At 31.8% G+C, this 15,094-nt stretch overlaps 1 protein-coding gene across 1 annotated transcript; it reads right to left on the reverse strand.

Moving 5' to 3' along the window:
* Window positions 1-5,938: 5,938 nt before the first annotated feature.
* On the reverse strand, window positions 5,939-12,232 carry LOC11431285 (DNA topoisomerase 2). Its single transcript, XM_024775044.2, has 15 exons — window positions 12,053-12,232; window positions 10,912-11,189; window positions 10,744-10,810; window positions 10,398-10,662; window positions 10,163-10,308; window positions 9,780-9,989; window positions 9,548-9,661; window positions 9,336-9,449; window positions 7,548-7,700; window positions 7,388-7,452; window positions 7,114-7,330; window positions 6,892-7,025; window positions 6,443-6,776; window positions 6,170-6,359; window positions 5,939-6,078 (listed from the first exon to the last, which is right to left on the reverse strand). The coding sequence occupies exons 1-15, from the start codon at window positions 12,230-12,232 to the stop codon at window positions 6,011-6,013; spliced, it is 2,535 nt and encodes an 844-aa protein (XP_024630812.2). The 3' UTR covers window positions 5,939-6,010.
* Window positions 12,233-15,094: the final 2,862 nt, after the last annotated feature.

The following is a 15,094-nucleotide window of genomic DNA, read 5'->3' on the forward strand; positions in this document are numbered from 1 at the left end:
AAGCATCAGTCAGAACTTAAGTCAGAGTTCGACTTCTTCTCAATGTACTTCATACAACGATTTTTTCAATCTGTCTCAAGTAAGGCCAATTGTTGAATTTATAAACTTAGTCAAGGTCTGCTTTTTTTTTTTTTTATGTACAAACATTCTTTGAATTTTTTACGCACAAATTAAAAATACATATTGCATTATTCTTTATTTCATGTGCATATTTGTGTTAGGATACATATTGCATCACCATTTGGAAAGCAACTAAATTCAATCTTAACCAATTTGGATAATATTACGAGAGTTTCACCAAATGTTCGAAGACATCATTGTCAAATGGTGCTAGCTATAGATGCACATGCGGGAGCGATGCTTAATTTCCATTTGTTTCAACAATGTTAATTGGTCAACGGGGTTCATATAATGCACATGAATGCATTTATCTAGCCTTTTTAGGAAGATAAATTAGAAGTCATGATACATTTTCTTTAGCTTAAAATCAGTTATGCTACCTTTATTTTATAAATTATATGTAACTATATTCGCATTATCCATGTTAATATGCATTAGACTAATATTGTTGTTATTTCCCTGTTTAGCATTTCCCAAATGAGGTGTCAAGAACAATTCTAAAAGGAAAGCGCAAAACAATCACTCTCATTAGTTTCAATTGTTTTCATCCTAAAAATTATGTCAATTCCTAATCTCATAAACTGATTATATGATCTCTAAATCAGCTCATAAATATTTTATGATGAATCACAATGTTCCGTTGTTTTAACATCTTTTCTTTCGAAGAATTTTTTTTATGCCGTGATTATCTAAGGTTATTATTTTACCTTAGATAAACATTAAATGTAAAAGTCTGGAGGGAAAAATTAGGTTAAAATTAGAGCTGACATTTTGCATAAATTAAATCTAGGGTTAATATAGTAAAGTCACGCGAAAAAATACGTTAAATCTAGGGTTAATATTGCGTCACGGGTTAACAATTAGAAATAAGAGATGACATTTTGCATAAATTAAATCTAGGGTTAATGTAGTAAAGTCACACGAAAAAATTAGGTTAAATCTAGGGTTAATATTGCGTCTCGGGTTAACATTTAGAAATAAGAGATGTCATTTTGCATAAATTAAATCTAAGGTTAATATAATTTGTTTAGTAAATTTAAAGAGAAAAATTAGGAGCGATTTGTTTATTTTAATTTCCCTAACAATTAACGTTAACATTTTATTTAAATTAAACAGGATTAACTAAATAGGGTTAATACAGTAAAATTAAGCAAAGAAGTTAGGTTAAATCTAGGACAAAATTTTGAGTTCGGGTTAACTTTAAGAAATAAAATAGGTTAAGTATAGCAAGAGGGATTAACATTTATAAGTAAGAGATTAGGTTAAGTATAGCGAGACGGGTTAACGGTTATTCCTTTCCAAAAAAACAACATATAATTGGGAACATCATTTTATTTTACTTTAGATAAACATTAAATGCAAAAGTGTGGAGGGAAAAATTAGGTTAAAATTAGAGATGACATTTTGCATAAATTAAATCTAAGGTTAATATAGTAAAGTCACGCGAAAAAATATGTTAAATCTAAGGTTAATATTGCATCAAGGATTAACATTTAGAAATAAGAGATGACATTTTGCATAAATTAAATCTAGGGTAGGGATGGCAATTGGACCCAGACTCGATGGATACCCGCAAAAAATACCCACAATGGGTAGGATAAAACCCCGCTTTCATGGATATGGGCACGGGTAGGGTAATTACCCGCAAATTTTAATGGGTATGGACACGGGTAAGGGTACTATACTACCCAGCCCCGCAACCCGCATGTACATATTTATATAATATAATAAATACTTTATTTATTTTTGGTGTACAATTATTTAATTTATTTAGCTATTTAAGTCTAAACCTAAACCTAAAATCTAAGCTATTTAAGTTTAAACCTAAATACTACGATTATTTGAATGTTTTTATTTTAATTTTTGAGGGATATTTTGGATGTTTTTTTATTTGGCTAAATACTACAATTCGTATTATTTTATTAGTTGATTTAAATAATTTTGGATCATAGTTTTATTTATATTGTGATATTTTTTATTGTCTTTTCATAGAGAAAGTGCGGGTAATGGGTGGGGGTATGAGCACTTAAGTGCCCATAGGGTATGGGGAAGGGCATTAAAGTTGTTGCCCACGAGGGTACGGGCTCGGGTACGAACATTTTTTACAAATGAGGGTATGGGGATGGATACTATAGTACCCTATCCATTGGGTACCCATTGCCATCCCTAATCTAGGGTTAATATAGTAAAGTCACATGAAAAAATTAGGTTAAATCTAGGGTTAAATATTGCGTCACAGGTTAACATTTAAAAATAAGAGATAATATTTTGCATAAATTAAATCTAGGGTTAATATAATTTTTTTTTAATAAAATTAAGGAGATAAATTAGGAGCTATTTGTTTATTTTGATTTCCCTAACAATTAACGTTAACATTTTGATTAAATTAAATAGGGTTAATACTGTAAAATTAAGCAAAGAAGTTAGGTTAAATCTAGGGCAAAATTTTGCGTTCGGGTTAACTTTAAGGAATAAGAGATTACAATAGTTGTTATATTATTTTTTATGTAGTATTTTAGGCTCTGTGTTGTAAAATTTTAGTTTACGCAATTTTGATTTTCACATTGATAAAGGACAACAATTTTCCATAATTTATAAGATTTCTCATTCGGAACTAAATTTTTAAAAAATACGTTATTCAATCCGTGCGAAGCACGGGTTTGTAACTAGTAATTTAATAAAATTCAAATAATGAAGATGATAAAATATTATTATGTAAAAAAAAAAAAAATTATAAGTAAAACAATTGAACCTAATAAACCTTAGTGTATCACTAATAGAATAAAAACACCCCTTCAAATTACAAAGTGTGGCTTGAAGGAAACAAATACAAAATACATTATAAGCAAAGAGTGTTTTAATTACTTACCTGACCATATATACCACAGCCTACGGGCAACATGGACCTCATACCGCCACAAACAAGTCATAAGGTCCACCCATATACCTCTGTGCGCGTTCCTTCACATCTTGATCCATATGCTGCTCCACTGCCACAAGTCCATGCTGCTTCACATCCCGAACCACCTCATGTCGTCGTTCATTTCGTCCTATGCGTATAATCTTTCCACCTCGTCCTCTGCACCGAACCCCCTCATGTCGTCGTTCGTTTCGATTTATGCGTATAATCTTGCCACCTCGTCCTCTGCACCGAACCACTGAATAAAGAAAAACAATTAATAAAAGAAAAAAAAAGAATTAAACTTAAAAACAATAACAGTCATTGCTACAAGTATTATAGTTATTTAATTATACATATATAATCAATTCTTAATTAAATTAAACATGTATGATCTGAACCTTAGATGGAGATAAGCAGCAGCAGCAAAGATACATCTAATAGTCATTGCTACAAGTATATGTTAAATTGAGATTTGGCTACTTCCTTGCAGAAAGTCAGTGATGTATCTAAGGAATTGAATTATAAAAATTTACAAGTATATGTATCTAACGAAAATTGCAAAGTTAGTGATTTATCCAAGGAAAATTGAAGTCCATGGATTGGATCACAATATTGAAAATTGCAGCAGCAAAGATACATGCAACAGTAATTGCTACAAGTATATGTTAAATGGAGATTTGGCTACTTCCTTTTTATGATTCCCCAATTATGGTCACAAATTACAATTATATCACTTAGTCAAATTTACTAGCATAATATAATTGTTTATGTGCTGTGAAAAACATATTAATTCTTAAAAAAAAGAAAATAGATTAAGGATTCAGAAAGCAATTTCAGAAGTTGCATAATCGGAAGTTGTTTACCACTAGTCAAGTTTACCTATAGTTTGTTTACTAGCATATATAAACAGATTCGGAAGATGCAGACATAAAGATGTCTGAGCCGGAATACTTCACCAAACTGTTCCGGGAAGTACTGGAATGCTTCATACGCGTTTTCCGGAAGAAAAAAAATCGGAAAGCTTGGTGATTACGATTCCGATTAAGGATTCATAAAGCCATTTCATCACATCTCACATCATATTTCCAAAATCGTCAGTTCATCACGTCGTCGTTTTCGATTGACGATTCCGGTAACCACTAACCCAAAAAACGGCAAAACTTAATCATTGATTCTGGTGCCCCATTAACAGAACAAACACGCGAAAATATAGTGAGAACGAACACAGAAACGATTAAGAAAACAAGGAAAGAAGGCTTACTCATAATCGTTGTAGAATCAGAAGAAGGGTTTTTCCGGAAAAGGGGTGAACACGCAAAGTGTTTTTTTTTTTCTTCCAAAAGTGAAAGGATGTTGTGTTGTGTTTTATACAAAGGGTAAATTTGATAGTTTATATCAAATGTTGGGGGTGAAGGTATATAAGTATAAGGGTGTGGGGTATAACTTGCAAAGAGTAAATGAATAGAAGTGGGTTATGGGGCATGGGAACTTCAATGAAAATAGGAAGACAACATACACTAAAAGTTGATACTTGTACTGTGGAACATATGGAGCAACCTCAAAAGAGTACAAAGGACCTATATAAAATATTGGGATGCTACAGTAGACATGATTGTATATAGAAACAAAGAAATAGAAAACTTCCGACACGATTTGTGATATACATGCATGTAATTTCAGAAATTATGTAGCAGCAAAGAAATAGAAAACTTCCAACACGGTTGCACATAATTTCAGAAAATTGTAAATGATGATGCATAATTAGTGCTATGTAATATTATAAGAAATAAGTAATCCTCAATATATACAAAAACTAACTTGCCCCCCACCACATTTGCGTGCATTTTGGCTGATGTGGCTTTTAAAATATTATCTTATTATCCACCTAATTAATTATTTAAATTAAATAATTTTTAATTACAAAAAATAAATAACTTTTTAAAAAAATCGAAAAAATACCTTAAAATGCAGAAAAAATTCTAAAAAATCTTGAAATGAGATCTAGTCCACATTGGAGGTGCCCAATTCTTATTCATGTATTCCCAAGCTTTGTCGTTAATTAATTTCATTCGATTCATTGCTCTCTCCCATGCTGGAACAGTTGTAGCCCTTGCTGCCATCCAAAACACTTCCCTTAAATCCAATCCAGGATATCTTTTCTTAAAATTAGCATAAAGGTGCTTCACACATAGCCTATGCTCAACATGACTACCAAGGTTTTGAATTGCCGGAACCAAACCCTAAGATAATTACCAATGGTAAACAAATATTACAAAAAAATAGAGAACATTATGCATATTAAAATATTAACAATGACACATGTAAGTTATACCTTCTGTTCATCTGAGATGAATGCATATTGCTTGTGTTGTATAGTTTGTAGATCTTCAAGTAATAGATTCAGAAACCACTCCCATGAATCTTTTGTTTCTGCTTCTACAACGGCATAAGCAATGGGAAACATTTGGTTGATATGGCATCTACATTACATCAAATTCCTTTTCAAACAACTCGAGATCGTTCAACCACATTAAATCTGGTGAGGTGTGCTCCAAAGTCTTAAGCTCATTTTCCTTTTCATCAAGTTCAGCTTCCAGCTTCTTAAGGCTTTCAAGGGTGAAATTTTCAAAAGGCAAGGATGAAAGATACTCATAGTCACCCAATGTCGCTCCTTCAATACTTACAGATTGAGATACACTTTCCTGCTCACCAGCTTCCTGCTCTTTTGAACTGTAATCAATTGCACCTGCAACATGTGGTTCTGCAGATTTACCTTTCTTCAGAATCTCAATCAACAATTCAGCTCTTCGGTTGATCGGGTTGAACTTCTCATTCACAATATTGGATATAAACTTTTGTTTGATTCTCAAACTCCGCAAAAGTTGTGTAAAGTTCTTCACTAGATATTGCTGCGGGCAAGCACAACTTGCATTTCAGTTTACATATTAATAAATAGGTACATGATATAGAGAAAGATCTATGTAATTGTTAGCAACAATAATTCACCTTTCTCCTCACATAATACTTCAGCCGAAGTGTACAGAACTCTTCAAGAACTGCATAAGAAATGACACAGAAAAGTGAGTAGTATGAAAAACATTACATGATAATGCGATTCAAAGTACTTATACATAAAGAAGGGTATACTTTGTTCTGGGGTGTTATATTTCTTAATTTTTCCCTCTGCATCAAAAAGATACATGTTGCTTGTGCTAATAGTGCACGTCAGGTTAAACTTCTTGCGTAATTCTTCGTCTTTCTCTATTGTAGCTATTTCTTCTTGCTTCACATTGACTTTAAAGTTTACTATTTCATAATCACCTTTTTGCCTAAAACTCTGCAACAAAGAAAATTTACATATGAAAAAGGTACAGATTTACCTATGGTGTATATGGTAAGTAAAAGTATAGGTCACGTCACCTCAATGAGCCCCCGAGCAGTTATTTTTTCAAGGAACTTCTTATAATCTTCAGTCCACATTCGAATAGGAAGCTCTTTGATTCTGAAAGTTTGTTCATTTATTCTCTCCACTAAACCATCGACTGTATAATAGCCTATTCCCTTGGCACTTTTCTCAATGGTTCCTCCGAACCCTTTGTACCATGGTTTCATTGACACCATTTCCTCATTATTCAAGAAACGTCTTACATTCTTAATAATTTCATATGGATGATATTTGGGAATATCAGAACTAAAACATGTCCCCATGGCATGGCAACCATTGACAAGCACGAGAGGAATAATTGGTATGTACCTGTGTGGTGACGAGCAGAATTTGAATCAGTTCAACTTTGATGGGGTTCCTTAGTTGTTACTTATTAATAATCACAACCAAAATAGCCATTACAAAGAAAGGAGAAACAAAATACCAGTTTGGTTGAATGGACCTCCCATCCTCATTCAAGTATTCAAGAAGCTTATCATCATCCACAGGGAAGAGGAGACGAGTAACGCAATTTAGCTTAATGTATAACTTTCTGGAACTTGCATGGTCTTTACCACCCTGGAACGAGCAAATTATCCACTGAATATGAGTTCAAGAAAGAAAATGAGGAATAGTGCAATAAAAAAAATACGCCGGTTCTTCTCACCAGGTCACGAGTGCCAAATTGACCATAAGGTATAAGAAGATTGATGTTGTTGCTGCCCACAAAATCCTGTGCCATTCCAATAATTGTGCTAGCAATACTTTGTTGACCATAGTGACAATAAGAATGTTCAGTCACATAAGCAGTTAATCGGCAAACTTCTGTTTGTTTGGTCAAATTCATCTCAAAGGAGCAGAAAAGAGTCTTCCTTTGACCAAGTGTAAGGCCATCTACCACAGACGGAATGGACCTTTGGAGATTTTTCATTGAGGAGAATAGAAGTTCTTTATTAACAAAATTCCTGTAGTTTATAACTTTTCTTTCATAATTACAAGTGCCAGGCTGCATCATCAGATAATGGAAAACAATATGTTAACTATACACCCTAGAAGAGTAAGCTTGTGTTAGAAAATTGCTGTATTTGGTAAACATCAAACCTGAGAGTTACCAATCCAAGCCTCCCATTCCTCAGCTTTTTTACTGAATGCCAGCTTAATTGAAGTTTCATCTTTATCATCCCAAACAAAATATGCCCTGTGCTTACCAAGATCTTGAAAGTACTCTCGCACTTCCTGCGCAGAACTCAAGCCCTGCACAAACACCAAAAATTTGAAATAAGCAAAGACTGAATGAAAGAATTAGGAACACAAAAAGTATTTTGGTTCACCGCATAAAATCGTTTATTGTGTTGACTACAGCTCACGGGTGGCAGGTTGTGCAGCCATGGCCCAACCCAAGCCAAATCCAAAAGGATGAAAACCGACATTTCCCTTCAACTCTGAAGCCCCGATACTTAAAAATTGGTGAAGAATTGTGTCCGACGCGTATCCATACCGATACGTATTGATACGCGTATCGGAGAAGTATCAGGCAATTAATATTTATTTTTTTGAAAATAATGACCGATACGTGTCAGATACGGCTAACTTGTACTCCAACACGACTAACTTATACTCTGACACCGATACTCCTATATTACATATTTCCTTTAAAAAAAAAAGAAAAATAAAATAATAAGAAATAAAACTAGAAGTCCGGCACCGCTATCAAAAACATATTATCTCTTCTAACCCAAAAAATTGGGTTTCTCGTCACCACATAGCGATAGCTATTCCCTCTTCTAACCATTACCACTGATTGAATTCTACTCTGTTTCTCTCTCTAATGCTATGTTTCTTCTGTTCTTCTTTCTAATTGGGAAAAAATTGATTTTTTCAATCTAAAATAGTGTTAACTATTAAGTAGTCAACATTAGACAAAGGTGTTATTTTTTTTTTAGTACTTATGATGTTCTCTTTTCTCTTTGGATGTTATTTTATTAATTATGGGACCAAAATGAATACTTGAAATTAATTAGGAGACCATTGGATCAAATAAGCCTTTCAATTATTATTAATCATTTCAATAAGGCATTTTAACTTTTTTTATAATAGGCACTTATAATATTTAAAAATAACAAATATCCATAAAATCTTATCAACTTACTCCCTCCATCCCATTATATAAGTAAAAAAAACTCATTTTCTTTGTCCTAGAATATAAGCAAAAAAGACAAGCTTTTATCCTATTTAATCTTGTTTTTAAAAAAAATCTCTTTTCCAAGAAAAACTTTTGTTTATTCTCATAAAATTAAATGCAAATTACATTCAATTTTCTCTCTTTCATTTTTTCCATAACCAATAGCCAATGAAAATTGTTTTTACATCTCATATAAAACTTTTTCCAAAGAAAACACAAAAAACTATACTCCAAATTTTTATGTTTTAGTTTTCTTAATAAGTGTGATTTTTATTTTTATTTTTGCTTATAATTTAGGATGGAGGGAGCATTTCAAAACAATTTATGAATAAATATTCAATTAAGTTTCTTTTTTTTTTTTTAAGAGCAAATTTATTCCCCTCAAACTTTAAAATACCAACAAATCTACTAATAGGGTAGGCAAAAGGGAGATGCTGAGCAGACCATGAGTGATATGCAGAAAAAATACACCAATGCCACACCAAAATGGAATTAGATAGTATCCCTTCTGATGAAGAAGGGGCTCTAAAAGAGGCTGGAATCAATCTTAAACACAAAATGATACCAACCTCTTCGAGACACACTAAAATGTGCCCACAGATGCAAGTTAAACAGACTAGAACTAGTTTCCAATCAGCCCCCTCGTATATAGTGGTTTATACTTACAGTCATAAATATAAAAATATGGAGGTTTTCCAACAACAAACCTGACAGTACTTTATCTCCCAATCATTTGCAGTGTTACCCAATTCTTTTTTCCAGTCTTCATATTGCTGCATAGAATCAAATGATAACTCCTTCCCCTTCTTTGAATCAGAAGCCTGCAGAGAAAGATAAATGTATCTCGTAAAATAAAAAAAGAGATTATTTACTCAAGAATGTGTACAGAGTGTTTTCATTATCAATTATACATGCTAACCTTTATAATGGGAAAGGTAAACACAGACATGAATTTTGAAACTTTAAGTAGTGATGGCCAGAATGAATAAAAGAAGTTTATCAGTAGTCCTTTAAAGTGAGCGCCATCTTCATCCTAAATCACACATAAATTTGAACTATTATGAGAAAATCAAGCGTAGAACATAATCATGCCTCATACATAGAACATAAAAGTCAAGGCATTAATAAACTATGATCTTTAAGTTACTCACCTGATTGGCCATAACCATCAACTGGCCATATCTCAAACATTTTGCATTACTGTATTTCTTGTTTCGCACAAGTCCAAGAATGGCCATCAGATTCTGAATTTCTTTCTTTTTAAATAGCTTTCTACTGTCCCTCGTCGCATTGAGCAATTTGCTGCTCAATGGAAACACACCATAGAGGTCTGGATCCACCACAGCAGAGAGCCCGGACATCTTCAAACCAAAAAGTAGTCATTAAGTTCAAGTTTTTCTTTTTTTTCATTCTTTAATTAAATTTAAATAAATGACCATAAGCTTCAACCGCTTGTACTTAAATGAAAAATATTCATACCAAAATTTGAAATATACTTTTTAAAATTAGTTTTTGTATATAGACAACAACTTACAGCTAAGTCCTTCACATATTGTCCCTGTGTCAAAATCAAGGTACATTTGCCAGAGTCGGGTCTGCCAGCCAACTTGGCATCCACATGCGTTCGGTGTTTGAAAGGTATCCGTGGTAGGAGGTTGTCCAGAATTTGAGATTTTTGAACTGCAAAAATATAAAATATTTGAGTAAAACACCATTTCCTGCTAATTTGATAACATTGCAAAACAACCAACAAATGAGGAATTACTAACCATCATTTAGCATTGAACCTGGAAAAAACTTCAAACCCAATCTAGCTGGTTTAGTGGTTAACATCTCTTTGGTTTGAGAATTAAAGGCAGGGTTGTCAATCAGAGCATTGACAAAAACCCACAACTGATTCTTCACAGTGTCAGCATTCACATTGACATGCTTCTTCTTCAATACTTCCTTCTTTATATAGGTAGTAATCTGCTTGGTGATGTAATCAACATGAGTCCCACCCTTAATTGTAGCAATGGAGTTAACAAAGCTGACCTGGTAAAAAAAAAAAGGTTGTGTAAGACAAGAAATTAACATCAATTAACCTGCAAGTTACACTATACTTTAGACAGTCACCTGTTGAAACTTCCCGTCACTTAGACTCAGGCAAATCTCCAACCTATCACCTAATTTGGCATGAGTCCTAATAACAGCAACCAAATCATGTTAAGATAAAAACAAAGGAAAATACACCAACCCACACGCAGATTGAGTTCTCAACTACATATCGGTATAGCAACAAACCTTGGCAGGGGAAAGGGTTTAGCACGATCCAAGAAGAAATTAGCATAATCTTTAAAAGACTTGACTGGAATCACAGTGCCGTTGAGTACAACCGTAACAGTCTCACCAAGGCACACTGCCATGTCCAACACACGCTTTTTCATCAAAGCTATAACGTCCTTTTCAAGATTCTTCATATCAAACTTATCCAAGTCAGGCTTAAACATCACATTGGTCCATTTGCCATTGTCACAAAGGTTGAAACATTTGGTTGCCACAGGCGTAGCATTATGGAACTCCTGACAAATGGAAAATCAAAGACCAAAAATTTTGAGCACAATGAAAGCACCAAAATCAAAGACCAAAATTCAAACAAATACTGGTTTGTTAATGATAGCAGAAATATAAAATACAGGTCCATTTTGAAATGTAAAACTGTAACATGAAAGGCAAAATATCATCAAATCAACAACAACTTTTCAATAATCAAACAGGCATGATCCCATAACAACTCCCAGTTCATTTCACCAAACATTAAAAAATAAATACACTAGCTGAATCTTGAAATTCAATTTTACCCACGGATCTAGGGTGGGGGCAATGGGGTCAAGCGACCCCACTTGCCTCCACATGTGTATTGTATTTTCAACCCAAAATTAGATATATCTATAGTTAAACTCCTCTTTATATAGTATCATTGTCTTCACATAGTCTATTTATTAGACTACAAAAATTATAAAATTAAGAAGAATCCTAATGGGTGTTCTAAGAACTAGTTAAAAAATCAAAAGAAATAGTTTATTTTATAAAAAGTTGTTATAATTATCATATTGATACAAATAACAGATGATTTTTTTTTAATGAAATCTTTAACCAATTATCGTTGGCGAGACCATAAAACTATAGTTACTATATATAATTACAATACATAAACTATTCTTATATTTGTTGAAAAAAGTTGTGATTGACGCTAGACAAATATTTATTAAAAAATCAACATTTAGGGCAATTATAAATATAATTTGTATAATTTTCGCACGCATTTAGAAAGTTTTATATAAATTTTTATGATATAACTTGACCCCACTTATTAAAATTTTTAGATCCGTGAATGCCAAAACCTAAAAAAATAAAAATCTAAAAGCAAGAAAGGAATAACCACCTGACTCCAAAACCTCTGTCCATCAGCAATCTCAACATAACAATAAGACGAGTAAAGATTCGTGGGATGAAACTTTTTGATTACATTATCAAATGTTTCATCGCCTAAAAGTGGAACACCTTTCATGTAAACATAAATCTCATTAACCTCAGGAATAATGTTTACTTCCAACCGGTCCATGTATGGATCTCGCCGTTTTCTATCAGCAGCGTGAATAAGGATTATGTCGAAGATGTTGTAGAGACCAGGGACGTACGAGATTTTGCGGTGAATTATTTTGTCGTTTTCGTAAACCCATTGTTTCTGGTTTTTTTTTTTATTGAGTCGATGAAGGTATCGGGTTCGCACCGTGTTTTATCGAGACCCATGGTGATTGTGGACGTGGTGGTGTCGTGTTGTCGTCGGAGAGAAAAGAGAAAAGTGATAGATAATTCACTCCTACGAATTAGGTTATATATGGGCTGTGCATGAACCCCAATAACTCTGCTCTTTACCCAACCGTTTTTTTCATTCTCAACTGAAAAGACCGTTTTGCCCCTTCGCTTGAGTTAACTCAAGTATGCAACTTTATTTTCTAATTTATTTTCATACGCAATTTTAATATGGAAATTCACATCGGATTTAGTTAGATCACAAAATCATAAAATAAATGCAAATCATCTCTAACTTCTTTGCTTAATTTTACTATATTAACCCTACTTAATTTAATGAAAATGTTAATGTTAATTGTTAGGGAAATCAAAATAAACAAATCGTTCTTAATTTTTCTCCTTAATTTTACTAAACAAATAAACAAACCCTCATATTCTTATCTGCTTAATTTTACTCTATTAAGGTACCGTTTGGCCAGGCTTTTTTTCGGTCTAAAAACTACTTTAAAACAAAGTTAAAATAAAGCTCTTTAAGAAAAAGGTTAAAGCTGTTTGGTTTCTTTATTTTTTTTTAGTTCTAAAGTTATTTTTGAGTTAAAAGCTGTTTGGCAAAATATTGTACAAAACTTTGAATTTATTATTTTTTGGTGGTGTCTGGGGTTCGAACCCGGGACCTTGCATATATTTTTGCATTGTCTATAAATAAAAAAACTTTGAATTCATTATGAATTAACATAATAAATAAAAAAATGTCTAAAATATTTTTTGAAGGGAAAAAATGTTTAAATATAAAAGATATATTTTTACCAATACTATATTTACTCAATGACGTTTATTTTGTGTAACATAAATATAAATTTGTATCATCATATAAACGACTTGTTAAATATTTGAATAGGAGAAATAATTTAAGGAGGCTCAAATAATAACATAAATAATATCAAAGTAGTTTGGAAAATTATAAACAATAATCATTTTTTTTTTAAAGACATAAATCATCACAAACTCAAACATTTCTACTCTCCATCAACGCAACTCCTATTTGATTTCTAACTTTATTCATGTAGCCTCCATCTTGCACTCTTCCTGGATTATATGAACTGATTTCTTCATTTATATTATTTTCTTCGTCACGCTCAATCATATCTATAATATGTATATGTGTGTGTATATAATGAGAATAATTGGTTTTTTCTTTTCCAATTATACTCTATAACAAATTTTGTTATAACAAATTTTGTTATAAGAATACCATATTTTTAGTGTTGGTCAAAAAGATAAGAATTTATATATATAATATTATATTTGTTACATTGCTGGTATCATTTAAAAAGATATGTTTAGTTTTTTTAATAAGAAAAAGATATGCATAGTTTGTTACAATACAAATGTGTAAATTATATATAAGTATAATTTTTTTAGGCAACTACACTTATACTTTTAATTAAAATCAAAATTTTATAAAAATAATTATACGCATTACACAACACTAACAAAAATTATACGCATTAGCATAACAAAAAAAAAAACAGAAAGAGGAACATAAAGTATTACTCTAAACACTAATGTGTGTGTGTATTTCCGTGGTTGAAGAAAGGGAATAAAAATATTCGGTGTCATTCATTGACAGCGTGAATACAAATATTTGCGTGGTTGTGATGATCAAAAGATATTGAAATTAATATATAAGTGATAAAAAGATAATAAAATTCCTTAAAAAAATAGATAATAAACTTAAATGGAACCTCATTAAAAAATTAAATGGACCGGTTAAAAAAAAAAAAAAAATGGAAGAAAAAAGCATATTGAAAAAATAAAACAAAAGGTTGCCGGCGTGAGTTGAAGAGAGGTGCTTGTGAAATAAATTGGGGAGAAATAGTTTTTTGAAGTAGCATTCAACAACTTTTGGTTAAAGCTCATTCCATTCAATTTTATGCATTCTAAAAAAAGTACTTTTTTTCGAAGGTACTTTATTGATATTGTGTTTGGCCTAACTTCTCCTTAAAAACGTAGAAAAGCTGAAAAAAAAGTCGGGCCAAACGGTACCTAACTCTATTTAATTTAAATAAAATATTAATGGTTAAGGAAATCAAAATAAACAAATCTCTCCATCAAAATAAACAAATCACTCCTAATTTTTCTGCTTAATTTTACTAAACAGATCACAAAATAAACAGATCCTCCTATTTTTATCGATAACAAAAAACAACGCTCCTATTATTTCCTTTTATTAAAAAACAAAACAAAATCATATGTAAATTAAATATCAAAATTGTTTCCTATTATTGTGATACGTTTCCCTCCAACCTAAACTAAACTAATTATCCTATTTTATGAAAAAAAAAATCAAAATTCTTTCCAACCTAATTATCCTCTCTCTTCCTTATTTATTAATTTTGTTACGTCTCAAGCAATTTAACCTAATTTTTCTCCGCTCATTTACTTTATTAGGTTTGCAATTATTTAACCTAACAATTTATTAATTTTGGAATCATCCTCTCTCTTCTTTATTTATTAATTTTGAATGGACTGGTTTGGTTGAACACTTTTTTACAATATCATAATGTAAGACTCTTTCTAAGGACTAAAAGAAAGTAGAATTTGCAGTGTAGTATGAGACATACTTAGAGAGTCTATGAATCTATTAGATAAGTGTTCCATCCATATCAAT

Source organism: Medicago truncatula, chromosome 1, assembly GCF_003473485.1.
Source record: "Medicago truncatula cultivar Jemalong A17 chromosome 1, MtrunA17r5.0-ANR, whole genome shotgun sequence".
Lineage (NCBI taxonomy): Eukaryota > Viridiplantae > Streptophyta > Magnoliopsida > Fabales > Fabaceae > Medicago > Medicago truncatula.

Bases quoted from the DNA above. Each gene is read 5' to 3' on its own strand.
- LOC11431285 (XM_024775044.2), bottom strand. From the start codon at position 12,232: ATGGACCGGTTGGAAGTAAACATTATTCCTGAGGTTAATGAGATTTAT. The intron at 7,453-7,547 runs GTTTGATGTTTA...CTGATGATGCAG, and splicing joins CTTGGATTGGTAACTCTCAG to CCTGGCACTTGTAATTATGA. The intron at 7,026-7,113 runs GTGAGAAGAACC...TGCTCGTTCCAG, and splicing joins AATTTGGCACTCGTGACCTG to GGTGGTAAAGACCATGCAAG.